Source organism: Nomascus leucogenys, chromosome 20, assembly GCF_006542625.1.
Source record: "Nomascus leucogenys isolate Asia chromosome 20, Asia_NLE_v1, whole genome shotgun sequence".
In the NCBI taxonomy this organism is placed as follows: Eukaryota; Metazoa; Chordata; class Mammalia; order Primates; family Hylobatidae; genus Nomascus; species Nomascus leucogenys.
Window position 1 is genome coordinate 11686452 of NC_044400.1, and position 15783 is coordinate 11702234.

The window sequence follows — 15783 nt, forward strand, 5'->3', positions numbered from 1 at the left end:
GGCTGAGTTTGGATCTTATTGTTGCTTACTGGCCTCCTGGCTTCTTGGTACTCTCTATTTCAAGAGGTTCTAGTGATGATTCAATTTACATATTGGTATATTAACTATATACTAAAATTAATTATATCTAATTACATACAATTAATATACATTAATTATATATATTTTATATACTAATGTTTAACTTTCTAGGTATATAGGAAGTACTATTTAGATGCTTGCTATTAACGGTAGGATGATTCTGTTGATGATGGTAATGACATTAATAATGATAATTGGCAAAATGTTCTCTGCTTCATATTAGCACATTAAAAATTATTTGCAATTTACATATCTGTGTTTTATAATTGATAAACATAGACACATCTTTAATTTTGACATAATTTTTCAGAGAAAAGTCTTTGATTTTTATTTAGTTTCGTGCTTTGGGGAAATTGATTGTCCTTCAGTTCAGGGGTCCCCAACCCCCAGGCCACAGACCAGTATTAGTCTGTGGCCATTAGGAACCTGGCTGCATAGCAGGAGGTGAGCAGCTAGTGGGGAGCATTACCATCTGAGCTCTGCACCCTGTCAGAGCAGTGGTGGCATTAGATTTTCATAGGAGCGCAAACCCTATTGTGAACTGTGCATGTGAGGAATCTGTGAACTGTGGATGCGAGGGATCTAGATTGCTGAGCTCTTTATGAGAATCTAATCCCCCACCCACTCCATTCATAGATAAATTGTCTTCCATGAAACTGGTCCCTGGTGCCAGAAAAGTTGGGGACCGCTGTTCTAGTGAACAGAATTCACAAAATTTATTGTAGATTAGAAGCCAAATTCACTCAATGTTTGGTAACTAAGTTTTCATTCTTATACACGCAAATATATTTATGTATTTTACTTGAATATTTATATGTGTATATTTTTACATATTTTATCTTTATTAAGGTGTTATAGAATCTTTCATATCCAATGGCAAAGCTATTGATTAGACTTATTTGAATAGGATATAAAACTTTATTTACTTCTAATGATAGTAATAACTTGTGTTACATCATCCAGACTTCCTGTGTTTTGCTTTTGTTTTCATCTCTGTATTTAAATCTCCCATGACTAACAACATTCACAAAGAAGAAAAATGGGTAACAGTAGGAGTGCATTTTCTACTAAGGAGTCCATCATAACTAACTAAATGCCATAATTTTATAAGTTTGGAACCTCTGAGCCATGAGTTTTAACACTATAAGCCAAATTTCATAACAATTCTAACCAATACATTATTTTAAAAAATACTTTAGAGCTACACTGATAAAAGCAACTATTTAACTTTGCTTCCAAATCTTTTTGTATTCCTGATATTTCAATATTATAAAGACAGACTAAATCTATTATTACCACCTTAATGAGTAATGTGAATTGTAGAGCAATTAACTTGAAAGATATATCACATCTCTGATTCTCAGCTTATTCGTCTGAAAACTGTAATATTGAAGTACACAATTTCTACAACCCCTTTGAGATAATAAATTTGATTTCCAAAAGATGTATGGCATATCATATATCTACCCAATTATTATCTGGACAATTTGTGTTTATTCCTCTGAAATCTGTATTATGTATTAATAATTGATTTTCTATCTTATGAATTACTCTGCCATGTAAACACTTGTTCTTCTAACAAACAGTAACAGGCTAGTCATCCCTTAGTTTAATGAGCATGCAATCTAATTCATCTTCTAAGTTTTGACACAAATATTAAATAATACTGATTGAGACTTCCCCACCCCTTGAAAAATAAAACTCAAGATTTTTCCCTAGGCTGATTATGGCACATTGATTTCTATCTCTGAATCAATAGACAAGGGCGAGAAAAATACACAAATCAGGCTATAGAATACATCAGTTGTAACTCTATTATCAGTGAACCAAATGGAAGAAGTTAGCCATGTGGTAGCAGGATGTTCTAAAAGCATACTTGCAGATATTAAAAATATTGGAATAGTTCAATTTCCATAAAGGGTAGAAGACCTGTTGCATCAAAAACCAGAAGAATATTATTCAGACAACTAAATGTTAAATGAAGTACATTCAAAAAAATGGTTATTTTCCATATAATCCTATTTCTTTTTTTTTTTTTTGGAAATTGTGAAGGGAATACTCTTCTGTAATCTATGAAAATGGTTAGAATACTAATAATTATTATAAATTTAAATTTCAAATGCAGACCAAGTTGTTTATAGTTAGAAATACTTATAATTTTCTAACCCTCTGGGCTATACAAGAGGAATGGATCGTTTTTTCTTTTAAGAAAATAAATAATTTAAAAGAGTGACATGCTTTAATCTGTACATAAGGCATAGAGAGACTTCCGAATTTTAATTTTAGTACACAGAACAGAATATAACAGCATTATGCAACAATTGTACATGCTCTTGGGCAATTTATCATTTTTAATATGAGATGCTACACAAAAAAGTATATGAGGGGAGGCACTATAAAGTAGGTTAATGTTTGGAAAAATGCAAATAACTTTAAACGTGCAGATTAAATTTTTACCACCAAAAACCTAAATATTCCTAAGCAAAACAAATGCTCAGATTTATCTGATCTACTGGACTTTGAAAAGTAAATATATCATTTTTGGTGTATTATCATTTTTGTAAATAGAATGTTCAGGATAAACATGCTTATTATTTTACTGATTAATAATCATATATTTTTCTTAAAAAGTTGATTAGGCCATTTTGTTTTCCCAAAAAGCTTTTAGCAAAATATCTGTTTAAGTTATTCTTCACAGGTCTCAATTTTTAACTGAAGTTCTATTTATAAGCCTCATACCCCGTATATGAGTCTGTATCACACACACACACGCATGCACACACAAAAGTGCATAGGTGTGCATATGCACTCACAAGTAAGTGTGTGTGTATGTGTATGCAAAAACAGTTCAAAGTCTTGGCAAACACTTAAAAGTCTTGTTTCAGAACATTTGGGTACTGGTAAAAATTGATAGTCATCTGAGTTCATTCAAACCAGTCAACAACTACAATCATTTATTATGATTGTGGAAAAAATCTAAAGCTATCAGATCATTACGTCATTACCTTTTGTGGTTTTAGTGTTGTTAATTGCACAAAACAGGTACTCAGTAATACATATTGACTCAGGTAAGTGATAATGTAACAGTTATGATCTAGTCAAAATTTTACTAAACAAGTCAAAGAGGTATAAATTTGACACTTTGCTATAATGGATTTTTAGTTCCTTAATTACACAATATTTCATTAAAAATATACCAGTGATTATACGAGTCTACAATAAATAATGCTGAGGAAATTATTAATCAAAAAGTGTAGCATTTTAGGGGGAACCAGCCAAAATTTATTCATTCATACCCAAAGGCTTATTTAAAGCCTACTTGTTACTTTTGGTGCTGGGTTTTTAGAATACAATACCATTAACAGAACTGGAATCTTGCTTTCATAGCACTTATTTTCTAGGGAAGAAAGAGAAAGTTAAATAAACTCATAAAGAAATCAATACAGAAAATTCCAGTTGTTTAAAATGTATTAAAGGAATTAATCTAAGAAAGAAAAATTCAGATAATGCAAGTCCCAAGATAAGATGAGGAAAGGTCAATTTGAAGAGAGGAGATTTGAGCTGAGATGAGAAAGAAGTAATGCTATTATATATATATTATGTATATACATAATATATATGTATATATGTGTATATACATATTATATATGTATATATATTGTGTATATACATAATATATGTATATATATAATATGTATGTACATAATATATGTGTATATATATTATGTATATACATAATATATGTGTATATATATTATGTATATACATATATACACATATATTATGTACATACATAATATATATATACATATATTATGTACATACATAATATGTATACATATATTATGTACATACATAATATGTATACATATATTATGTACATACATAATATATATACATATATTATGTACATACATAATATATATACACATATATTATGTATATACATAATATATATACACATATGTATATACATAATATATGTGTAATGTATATACATATGTATATATATTATGTATATATATGTACATATATATGTATATATGTATATACATATATATGTATATATATTATGTATATACACATATGTATGTATGTGTATACATATATGTATACACATATATATATTATGTGTATATATATGAGTTATGAGAGGACATGAATCATATATATATACACACATATATACATACATACACAAACATATTCTGGGCTAGAGATACACATTAAAGAATAGCAGAATAGAGGACATACATAAAACTATGAAGCCAGATTAGATTACCAGTAAGAACAGAAAGGAGGAAAAGAAGGACTGGAACGAATCTCTCAAGCAAAATTAACATGATGACAAGGAGTAGCCAGTGCATTAAGAGAAAAGAAGACGATATATCGTTACAAAAACTGAGAGGAGAGTATTTTGAGAAAGAGATCAGGGTCATAATTTTAGTGTACTTCTAAGAAATCAAGTGAATGAGGACAAAGAAGTGTTCAATAAATTTCTTTTTTTTCTTATTATTATACTTTAAGTTTTAGGGTACATGTGCACAATGGGCAGGTTTGTTACATATGTATCCATGTGCCATGTTGGTGTGCTGCACCCATTAACTCGTCATTTAGCATTAGGTATATCTATCTCCTAATGTTCTCTCTCCCCCCTCCCCCCATCCCACAACAGTCCCCAGAGTGTGATGTTCCCCTTCCTGTGTCCGTGGGTTCTCATTGTTCAATTCCCACCTATGAATGAGAACATGCAGTGTTTGGTTTTTTGTCCTTGCGATAGTTTACTGAGAACGATGGTTTCCAGTTTCATCCATGTCCCTACAAAGGACACGAACTCATCATTTTTATGGCTGCATAGTATTCTGTGGTGTATATGTACCACATTTTCTTAATCCAGTCTATGATTGTTGGACATTTGGGTTGGTTCCAAGTCTTTGCTATTGTGAATAGTGCCGCAATAAACATACGTGTGCATGTGTCTTTTTAGCAGCATGATTTATAGTCCTTTGGGTATATACCCAGTAATTGGATGGCTGGGTCAAATGGTATTTCTAGTTCTATATCCCTGAGGAATCACCACACTGACTTCCACAATGGTTGAACTAGTTTACAGTCCCACCAACAGTGTAAAAGTGTTCCTATTTCTCCACATCCTCTCCAGCACCTGTTGTTTCCTGACTTTTTAATGATGGCCATTCTAACTGGTGTGAGATGGTATCTCATTGTGGTTTTGATTTGCATTTCTCTGATGGCCAGTGATGATGAGCATTTTTTCATGTGTTTTTTGGGTGCATGAATGTCTTCTTTTGAGAAGTGTCTGTTCGTGTCCGTCCACTTTTTGATGGGGTTGTTTGCTTTTTTCTTGTAAATTTGTTTGAGTTCATTGTAGATTCTGGATATTAGCCCTTTGTCAGATGAGTAGGTTGCAAAAATTTTCTCCCATTTTGTAGGTTGCCTGTTCACTCTGATGGTAGCTTCTTTTGCTGTGCAGAAGCTCTTTAGTTTAATTAGATCCCATTTGTCAATTTTGGCTTTTGTTGCCATTGCTTTTGATGTTTTAGACATGAAGTCCTTGCCCATGCCTATGTCCTGAATGGTATTGCCTAGGTTTTCTTCTAGGGTTTTTATGGTTTTAGGTCTAACATGTAAGTCTTTAATCCATCTTGAATGAATTTTTGTATAAGGTGTAAGGAAGGGATCCAGTTTCAGCTTTCTACACATGGCTAGCCAGTTTTCCCAGCACCACTTATTAAATAGGGAATCCTTTCCCCATTGCTTGTTTTTGTCAGGTTTGTCAAAGATCAGATAGTTGTAGATATGCGGCATTATTTCTGAGGGCTCTGTTCTGTTCCATTGATCTATGTCTCTCTTTTGGTACCAGTACCATGCTGTTTTGGTTACTGCAGACTTGTAGTATAGTTTGAAGTTAGGTAGCGTGATGCCTCCAGCTTTGTTCTTTTGGCTTATGATTGACTTAGCGATGCGGGCTCTTTTTTGGTTCCATATGAACTTTAAAGTAGTTTTTTCCACTTCTGTGAAGAAAGTCATTGGTAGCTTGATGGGGATGGCATTGAATCTATAAATAAATTTCATGGCAGAGATTCATTAAGGACCTTAAGAAATTTAGGGAATATGGAGGAGGCAGACATCAGAGAGCACAAGTAGGTATGATTTCCTACTCATTTAGAAATATCTGGAGATATTTTTGATTGTTACAACCGGGAGAGTACTTCTGGTATCAAGTGGGTAGGGCCAGAAATGCTGCTTAACACACTACAATGGATAGGAAAACACACTACAAAGTATCCTGAGCAAAATGTTGGCAGCAGTGAAATTGAGAAACCCTTCACCACAGTATCAGTGTCTGCAGCCAAGCTTTCAGTAGATACTTATTTTATCATGTCATGTTATGTAATAATAAGCCTGTAAAACAAAATGATTCTAAGGTGAATCACCAATGTAGTTATTATTTTATCAGTGTTTTAACATTTCTTTTTTTTTTTTTCCTCACCTACTCAATCTCTTTTGCTTGCTCCTTTTCTTCGTCCCTCTTAATAATGAAATACCCCAGGCTCAGCCCTTAGTCCTCTACTCTCTTCCCTTACTTCCTTGTTGAGCTCACATAGTTTCATGGTTTAACATATATCGACATGCTAACATAATTGATATCATCCCCGTCCAACTGCTTACATTTTCTTTTGTATCTAAAAAAAAAAAAAAAAAAAAAAACCTTGAAACTCGCATGCCCCCAAATAAACTTCACGTCGTATCCCCCAAATCCACTTTTGTAATCTCATTTAACGACAACTCTATTTTTCACATGTTTAAAATAAACATCTTGGAGTCATTAGTTGTTGCTGATTCCTTTCCTTCTGTCATAACTCATAAATCAGGCAGTCTTGTTGAATACACCTTCAAGGTATGTCCAAGAGTTGGCTACTTTATATTAGCTTTGCTGAAGGCACCTAGGTTTGAGCCAGGCATCTTTCTTCTGAATTAGTTCGGTAGCCTCCTAACTTCTCTCCTTGCTGCACTTTTCACTCACAACCCAGCAGTCAGAATGCCAAAAAGTGAAAATGATTCCTTATACTGTTTCCTCAAAGTCCACAATTCTCTTAATAGACAATCAATTTGTTCTGTACCATGCAAATATTTTTCTATAAATTTACATACTGGTACATCCAGAGCATTTTTAGAAGCTTAAGCTATAATTGTCATAAAATAAACTCTACATATTCAAATATACACAGCATATACAATTTCACAAGTTTTGACCATCATCGCAATCAAACTAATGAACGTATCTATGACCTCCAGCTCTTTCCATATGGTCATCTAATTCCCTCAGTAATCTATTCCCCCAGACCCTGCCCACTTCTCTCCCATCACCAGGCAACTACTGATTTGTTTTCTTCATTATAGATTAGTTTGCTCTTTCTAGAATTTTATGTGCATAGTAAGTATCCTTTTTTCTCTGTCCCCTTTCACCCAGAACAATGCTTGTGAGATTCATCCATATTGTTGCATATATCAATAAGGCATTCTTTCTTTGGCTGTTATGTGGATATGCCATCGTTTGATTAGCTATTTACCTATTTATGAACTTACATACTTGTATGTCACTAGGGTTTTTTCAATATGTAGTAGAATCTTATCCTAAAACGTCATTTCTGCTGTTTAATTTGTTCACTAAACAAGTTTTGAGACCTTACCGTGTCAGCTAATTTTACCTATGTCATTTTTTTAATGATTGCACTCATAGTATGTATATAACATGCTTCATTTCAATATTTATATTTTAAGAAACATAATTCGTTTGATTTTGTCTTGTTATTGCAAATAATGTCTTAGCAGTCATCTTCAAGTATAAGGGTAACAAAGCCTGTATTAGATAGTCCAGGCATTTCATGAAGTGAAATGCGAGATTAAAGAGTATTCAAACTTAATTTTGAATAAGTACTTTCAGATTGCTTTCATAAAGACTACTTTTAAAAAATGATCAGCAATATACAAATTTGAATTTTTCATAATGCTGTTGCCAAAACCAGCATCACAATACTAATAAACTTTTGCCAATTCTTTTGATGTGTATTTTCTATATTGTGAAGTTTGAACACATTTTCTTATGTTTTATTAACCATTCAAAATTCTGCTTCCAAGTGTCTTATTGTGATCTATGCTTATTTTTTTTCCTTAAAGTGCTTTATTTTCCATAAGATCTTATTATGCACTATTTATATACTGTAAATACTGAGCTTTTGTAAGATATACACCCCCCCACACACACAAAACCATTTCCTTCAAATGAATTTGCTTTGTTTCTGATGGTTTTTGCTATATAGAATATTTACTTCTTATGTAGTCAGATATGATTGTCTTTTCCCTCAATGCTTCTGGACATCACATCATATTTAGGAAAGTCTTTTATGCAACACATGCACACACTTTCTATTCTTTAATACTTTTAAATATTTATGTTTCTGATGTATCTGAATGCATTTATGTGTATATGGTTTGATGTAGAGATTTAACTTCCACCCTAAATACTACATAGTCTTTCATTTCTTTGGTGATTGAGTAGGGATTTCTATTGTTCTGTGGCACTAAACTCTCAAAACGTATGCATGAGTATGGAGTCCCCATCCTATTCTTTGGATCTCTTTGTGGATCTGTGCACCATTAACATTTTTAAAATGTACTGTAGCATTATAGTGTATCTCTATCTATGAACTCCACAGTCATTCATTTAAAAATTATTTGAAAATCTTGCATTTTTTACTTCTAAAATTGTTTTGGAATATTATAAGGATAAACACATTAGAATTAGATTGATGTTGCATTGCATTGTTAGATTAATTTGTGAGAAGTCACATCTATTATGAAATCCCTATGATAGAGATGCTAATAATGAATCATTCTTGTGTTTGAAGGGTTATAGTATGTCATGCATAATTGGCCTTAACTGAATAGTAAACATTTTTATAACCATAGTAAGAAATATATGGTTTTCCATGAAAGTTTAATTTCAAAGTTGTTTTTTTTTTTTTTGCTAGTTGTATATTGCCTAACAGGAAATGTGAGCATGTATCTTTCTCCCAAACCTTAAAGAATGAAGTTGTTATATGTACTATGAAAGTTGAAAGAATAATTATAAATTATATGTGGCAAAATGAATTCACAAATAAATGGTTATATAATACTTATATAGCCTCACCAGCATCTGCTATTTTTTGACGTTTTAATAATAGCCATTCTAACTTGTGAGAGATGGCATCTCGTCGTGGTTTTTTAGATTCCATATTTTGTCTACCTTTGTCTCAGAAAAACCTCGATTTAACTTTCCCACTCTTCTCCCTGGAGTTCATTAAGTTAGTCTCCTCTGGTTTTGTCTATCCACTTTTGACCCCCAGACCCAAGCCATCCTCCACACCATAGCCAAAATATTCTTACAACATTAATCTGATCATCATATGTCCCTAAGTATTCTACTGGATATCCTTTGCAAAACCATTGGTTTACAAGCCCCTTAGTCATTTTCAGCCTCATTTCCCATCACACCTCTCCCATTTTCTTACATAGCTATAAAAAAGCACATATGTATCCCCAAACACAGAGTTTTGTTCCAGCCATACATAGGCCATATTTCGCTACCAAGAATGAAACTTTTTATCTTCCCTTCAAAGTCATTTACATGCTATTTTTTTCTGTCTTCCTTAATTTTCCCGACCAAAGCTCCTTTATTAAAAAGACACTACTTATATTATTATTATAGTTATTATCACCTTGAGAATGGTCTTGATCTTGTTGAAGCATCAGATATCTCATCCCACATAATGTGCTTTCAGGTCTTCCAAAGGCCCTGTTGTCATTTGAAGGGACGTGCTCAAAGAAAGACTGAAGAATGTTAATTTTATGCCTAGAAAGTAGCCTACAGGGTGACCCCTTTATTATTCTGGGTTCTGTTTAGACTTGGAAATTTTATTGTTAGTTTAAGGAGTAATAAAATGCTAGAAAACTATAAAGAAGCTGGCAAGAAAATGATATATGAAACTCAGCATTTCCTATATTTACCTAGCACATGTGTGCACACACACGTATTCATAATCTGAATGAATTTGATGGATGAGAGACACTGAGATATAAGAACACAATTTATTTTGTGTATATCATATAAATCATTTATATACACATGCACATCTGCTACAAAGACTAAAATTCCTGTTGATCCACAAGGAACTTACCTAATGATTCCAGAAACACACTGTCATTTGCTTCTCTAACTCTTTTCTATGTGTTTGTTACTGTCTTCATCCTCTTTCTGATAGATACATAATTTCTTTATTAAATTCAATTCCTTTTGGTTGCAAACTGATTATATAAAGAAGTTATGTAGGTAAGATAATTGATTGAAATAGGTTAGGCATAAACATCGGGAACACAGGTGATAGAGACAAACTGAACACATCTAATTAAATGAGGGTGCAGCAGGTAGCTGGCTCTTCTATTCTGGAATGTTAGCCTGGTTTCGATATACCAAACTGCATAGCCTTAATTTTCAAGAAAAAAAACAGAACTTTGGATATGTAATGTGACATGTTAATTTTAAAAGAAGTTAGAATCTACTTTTTTTAAAATTTTAACTTAAATTTACTCCTCAACCAATCGTTTTGATACGTCTACTCTCAGGTAACCCCGAATTATTTCTCGAATGTTATGCATGTTTAAATTGTAATTGTCAGAGGTATCCTACTCCCTTATTTCACATATGTGAATGACCTGGAAATAAGGAAGTAGAATAATATCGGAATTACCACCCCAAGCACCAAGAAATTATTCATTCACTAACTAATGCCTAAAAATGAGCAATTACCATAGATATGTATTTAAGGCTATATGGAACGCAGACTTACCCAGAATGGATAATATTTCAAACTTTTATATAATTTACTGTTTAGGAGCTAGAGATGCTCAAAGATCATCTAATCCAAAGTCTTTATTTTATACACCTTATAATATAGAGAGAAAGTAGGACTAGGATTTAAATCAGTTCTTCTGATTCCAAATTCAGTGTGTTTTATAATCTTCCGTGATATCTTTGTTTTTCTGATAGTGTGAATAAAAGTGTTGAGAGCCAGTCTTTCTTTTTATGGAGAACCGAGGTGAATGAGGAATGAAAGGCTAAAGAACCCTGAAGAGGCTTAAAAAAAAAAAAAAGAGTAACAAAATCACATACATTATTGAGTCTTTAATTCAAAGACAAATTTGGTCTTTTTCAAAAACTGTCTGAGAATTACGTCTGAAGTTTCTTTTTCATCTAATAGAAGCTTATTCCAAGTTGACATGATCCTAATGTAGATCACTGCAGCCTTAAAATTACTCAGACTGAAATAATCTATTGTTCAGTATAAATCATCAATAGAAGCCAAAGTTTTCATCTCTGCAATAGTTTTTTTAATTGCATACACATTATAGCTCTAAATATAACTTTTTCTTGGTTCACTTAGGATTTCTCCACAGCTATATGAGCTCCTTGATTGACATATGAAATATCTGGATATTTTAATAACATTACTAAGTCAATAGAATTTAGTAAAATTTAGAATTTGTGTAGTCATTATTTTACATCCACTCACTGGAAGTGAGTCTGATTCATATTTTGAGGAGCAAAATGTAAATAGTCTTTTCATTTAGTAAAATATCCTACAGAGACACACACACACAATTTCTTGAGAGTGTTTTAATACAATTCCATTGGGAGATAACCAACTTTAATAAAATGAATCAAATTTTCTATTCTTAGATGTACACCAAGATGAAAAAAATCACAAATAAATAAAATATGTGATATCACCTCAATTTATCCTGTGTAAACTAAATTTTCTCAAGGTATATTGCTAACTGTAAGAAATGTGTTAAAACAGACAGCAGTATTTTCATGGCTCAAATGCTTGAACTCCCCTGTCACAGGTTTTTCCTTTTTCCTGTTTTAAAACAAATGTCTTCAGTGACTTACATCTTCAGTTTATTGAAGCAGGAATTGTGACAGATGCCTTACAGTCTACACCTATAAAGGATTAGTAATTTAAACCAGTAACCTCTAATTTTGTTACAATCAAGCTGTCACTTTTTTTGTAAGATGTAAGGGTTTCATTCATTTGACTAATGTATTCCTACAAAGAAGGATGCCTCGGGTCTCAAAACTGGCTGTGTATTTAGAGAGCTTGTTAGAAAAGAAATTGTCTATCTGAAGAAAGCAGTCAAAATGTGTCTTCCACTCTGTGCAACAAGATGAGAAATGCCCTTTTGTTGTCAGGGAGGCTGCATGCTTCTGCAGTCTCTCAAACAGGACACATTTAATTAGTGTCTCTATTTCATGGGTGTGCCTGTCTAGTGGGCTAGCCAATGGGGCGAATGAAATTTTTATATTTTCTTCTCTCCAATCTGGTACGCTTGTTTGTTTTGCTTCATGATTTTTTAAGGCAAGTAGCTTAGCTCTCCTGTTCTGTTTTCCCATGTCAATCTTCATTTCCACTCTCAGAATGTCAGTATACTTTTCCTGTGCTTTTCCATTTTTTTGTGTTTACCTGATTGATTTTGGTAACTCTCCTTAAATAATTGTGTGATCATAGTAGGAAGATCCAACAGGGGTTTCTGCCTTTCATCCTCCAGTGAACATCCATTCAATATCAGACTCCCTTTTATATGATTAATACTATTCAGAATCCTGGTCAAGATGTGAATGGTAGAGATTATCTCATTCCTGTGAAGCTCAGTACAAAGGGCGATTTCCTAATTTGGCCGTAGGTTGAGAGGAGGTTAATATGTTGTCACCTTCTGACAGTGTTGTCTTCTTCCTCCTCCGCTCCTTTCTTCCCTCTTCCTCCTTATTGTCTTTTCTTTTGTTAGTCTCTCTTTAGCGTTGAAAATAAATATTTAGTTTACTGTGAGTCATTGAGGATGAACACCTGGTAACATCTTCACCCTTTGCCATTATTCTCTGAGAATCATCTTGTCATTTATGATATCATAACTTTAGGTTGAATTAATTGCATGTGCCTATTTTTTACCCCATATTCTAACTACTTTAGTTGTTACTTGAATGACATTAGGGATTCCTTGTTCCAGAAGAAGGAGAATAAATGTATATATTAAATGTCTCTGCAAGTCATCAATATATCTTGTACTTATCGTGAAAAGTAAGTTTTTTTTCCTTTTTCTAATCTATGTTCTTTACCCTAGAAATGTGACCTAAATTTATCCTTCTACAATTCACCCGTAGTAAAATCTTCACCAGCCTGTTTACCTGAAAAAGTATCACTAAATCATACTTCTGAATGCTCTACAAACATTAGGAAACTGGGTTATTAATTGGCATCAGTCTAGGTTTAGAAGTCTAAAGTTGAACGATAATCAGAAATTTTTGAGAATGAATTGAATGAAATGAAAATCTTAAATTCAACAAAAGTGGAACTTGAATGGAATATGACATATTTTACCAGGGATACCATGAGGATTGAAAATAAGGTGTAAACATTTACATCTCACAAACAGAAAATAGATACTTTTTCTATGCTCAATCAGACAAAGGGCATTGTAAGTTTTGTGTCATAAAGGTTTGTGTCATGAGTGTTAGAAAATTACACATATGCTTCAACAGGCTTAAAACAGCTTATAATGGTGATTTTTCCCATTGTCTTTCAAGTTTGTAGATTTATGATTCACACTGACATGCACATGCCATTTGGTGATATATTTACTTTTAAATGATGACAAGTTGAAAATAAAAATACGGTTAGCTCAAATGATACTGGAGCATCCGAAAATAATTTTTTGGTTTGGCTAGGACAAATATTTATATTCTAAACATCTATGAACATTATTTATATGACATTTCTAGAGTATACTGTATTGCAGAATGCTTTACATTTAATTCAGATAACTGAGATATCACTGGGTATATGAATAACATTTATCATTAAAGTTGAGAAATAGGGTAATAAAATTTCATAATTTCAGTTTTAAAGTCCAATAGGTCAAAGAACTGATCATAAATGGAATTAGAAATTGTCTATGGATTCTGTGTTTGATGTAAGCCATATTTTCCTTGAGATCCCAGTAATTATGCAGCAGACAGTGATTTGCAGTTCCTGTTTCTTGGCATCCCATGTTCTTTTTGAGATGTTCAGTTTGTTTTCTTTTAATCCAAGTCCATTGATTGATAATATTGGTTCCTCCGAACCCACACAAGAAGCTTTCATGTGTTAAAAACTCATATTTCCACTGCTTCCCAGGTCTTAAAGATGCTGTTACATATTGATTACACATCTAGTTGTAATCACCTTCAAATAATTGTTTCTACTCTTGCCATAATACCCCGGGAATACCTTCTCACTTTGGGTTATGCACAATAAACCTGGCCACGTCTAATTAATTACTAAACTAGTTCCTGCTCAAAGTGATCAAGTTAACTTATGTTCTGTGCCCTTCAATTATTTTCCTTGCTGTCTAGTCTCAATGAATTCCGCTACCTTTGTCTCACAGTAATACAGTAAAACAGAATGTTAAGATAATCCAACCTATCAAATGTAAGATAAATAACAGATATTTTGACTTTCCTCAAAAGATGTTAAAATCTAGTATTTCCCTAAATGTGGCTAGCTGTACTAATCATTTTTTCAATTGTAGAACAAAATTATGTGTGGTGAGGATGCAGAGCATCTGAGTTTTTCTTACATTGCTGAAAAGATTGTAAATTGCTACAAAGTCTTTGAAAAATTTTTCCAGCAGTATCCTATCAAGCTAAGTGTGCATAAACTTGAAGTCACTAATTCTATTCCTTGGTAAATACCCAAAGGAATTGAGTGTTTGTATCCACCAAAAAAAAAAAAGGCACTAAACTATCCACAACTTTAGTTGTAATGGCCTAAAACTGTAACCAAGCCAAGTGGATATCATCAGAATAACAGTAAACGAATACTACTGAGCAATGAAAAGATTAAAAATTGATATATACAAAATAAGGATACATTTCACAGTCATGACGTTGAACAAAAGAATTCTGGAATGAAAGACTATGATTCTTTTCTACACTGATTTGTTTAAACTAATCTGTGGTGTTAGATCTCAGAATTATGGTTACTCTAAGGAAAATATTGACTGCAGGAAGTCACGGGTGACCCTCCTGTGGTTCTGGAAATATTTCAGCAGAGTAATGGTTAAACAGGTGCAATCTGGTTATTAAACTCCAGTGATCTGTACAATTAAGCTTCATGCAGATAATACATCTACAAAGATTGAAAATAGCATTAAGTATCTTTTTGACATCTGTATAGCAATTAACTCATGACTATGTTCTTACAATTCCCCCATAACTTCAATATAAAGATACAGAAAACTCCGCTAATATCCTTTTGAAATTACCATGGTGTGTTGTTTTGTTTCCTTGTAGTGCCCTGAATTTAAAAGGCCCAGAGACATTGCCGTTGACTGGGTGGCTGGAAACATTTACTGGACTGATCATTCTAGAATGCACTGGTTCAGTTACTACACTACTCACTGGACCAGTCTGAGGTACTCTATCAACGTAGGGCAGCTGAATGGCCCCAACTGCACCAGACTCTTAACAAATATGGCTGGAGAACCCTATGCTATTGCCGTAAATCCTAAAAGAGGGTAGGTTAATGGCTTAGTGTTTCTATTTCT

At 32.9% G+C, this 15783-nt stretch overlaps 1 protein-coding gene across 1 annotated transcript in view; it reads left to right on the forward strand.

The window, feature by feature from the left end:
- The window catches only part of LRP1B (LDL receptor related protein 1B), a 1933392-nt gene that overhangs the window by 1806924 nt on the left and 110685 nt on the right, over positions 1-15783 (forward strand). The window contains exon 78 of the mRNA XM_003267617.4: positions 15530-15753. Coding sequence (XP_003267665.2) covers positions 15530-15753 — 224 coding nt within the window. The remainder of the gene's footprint in view (positions 1-15529; positions 15754-15783) is intronic.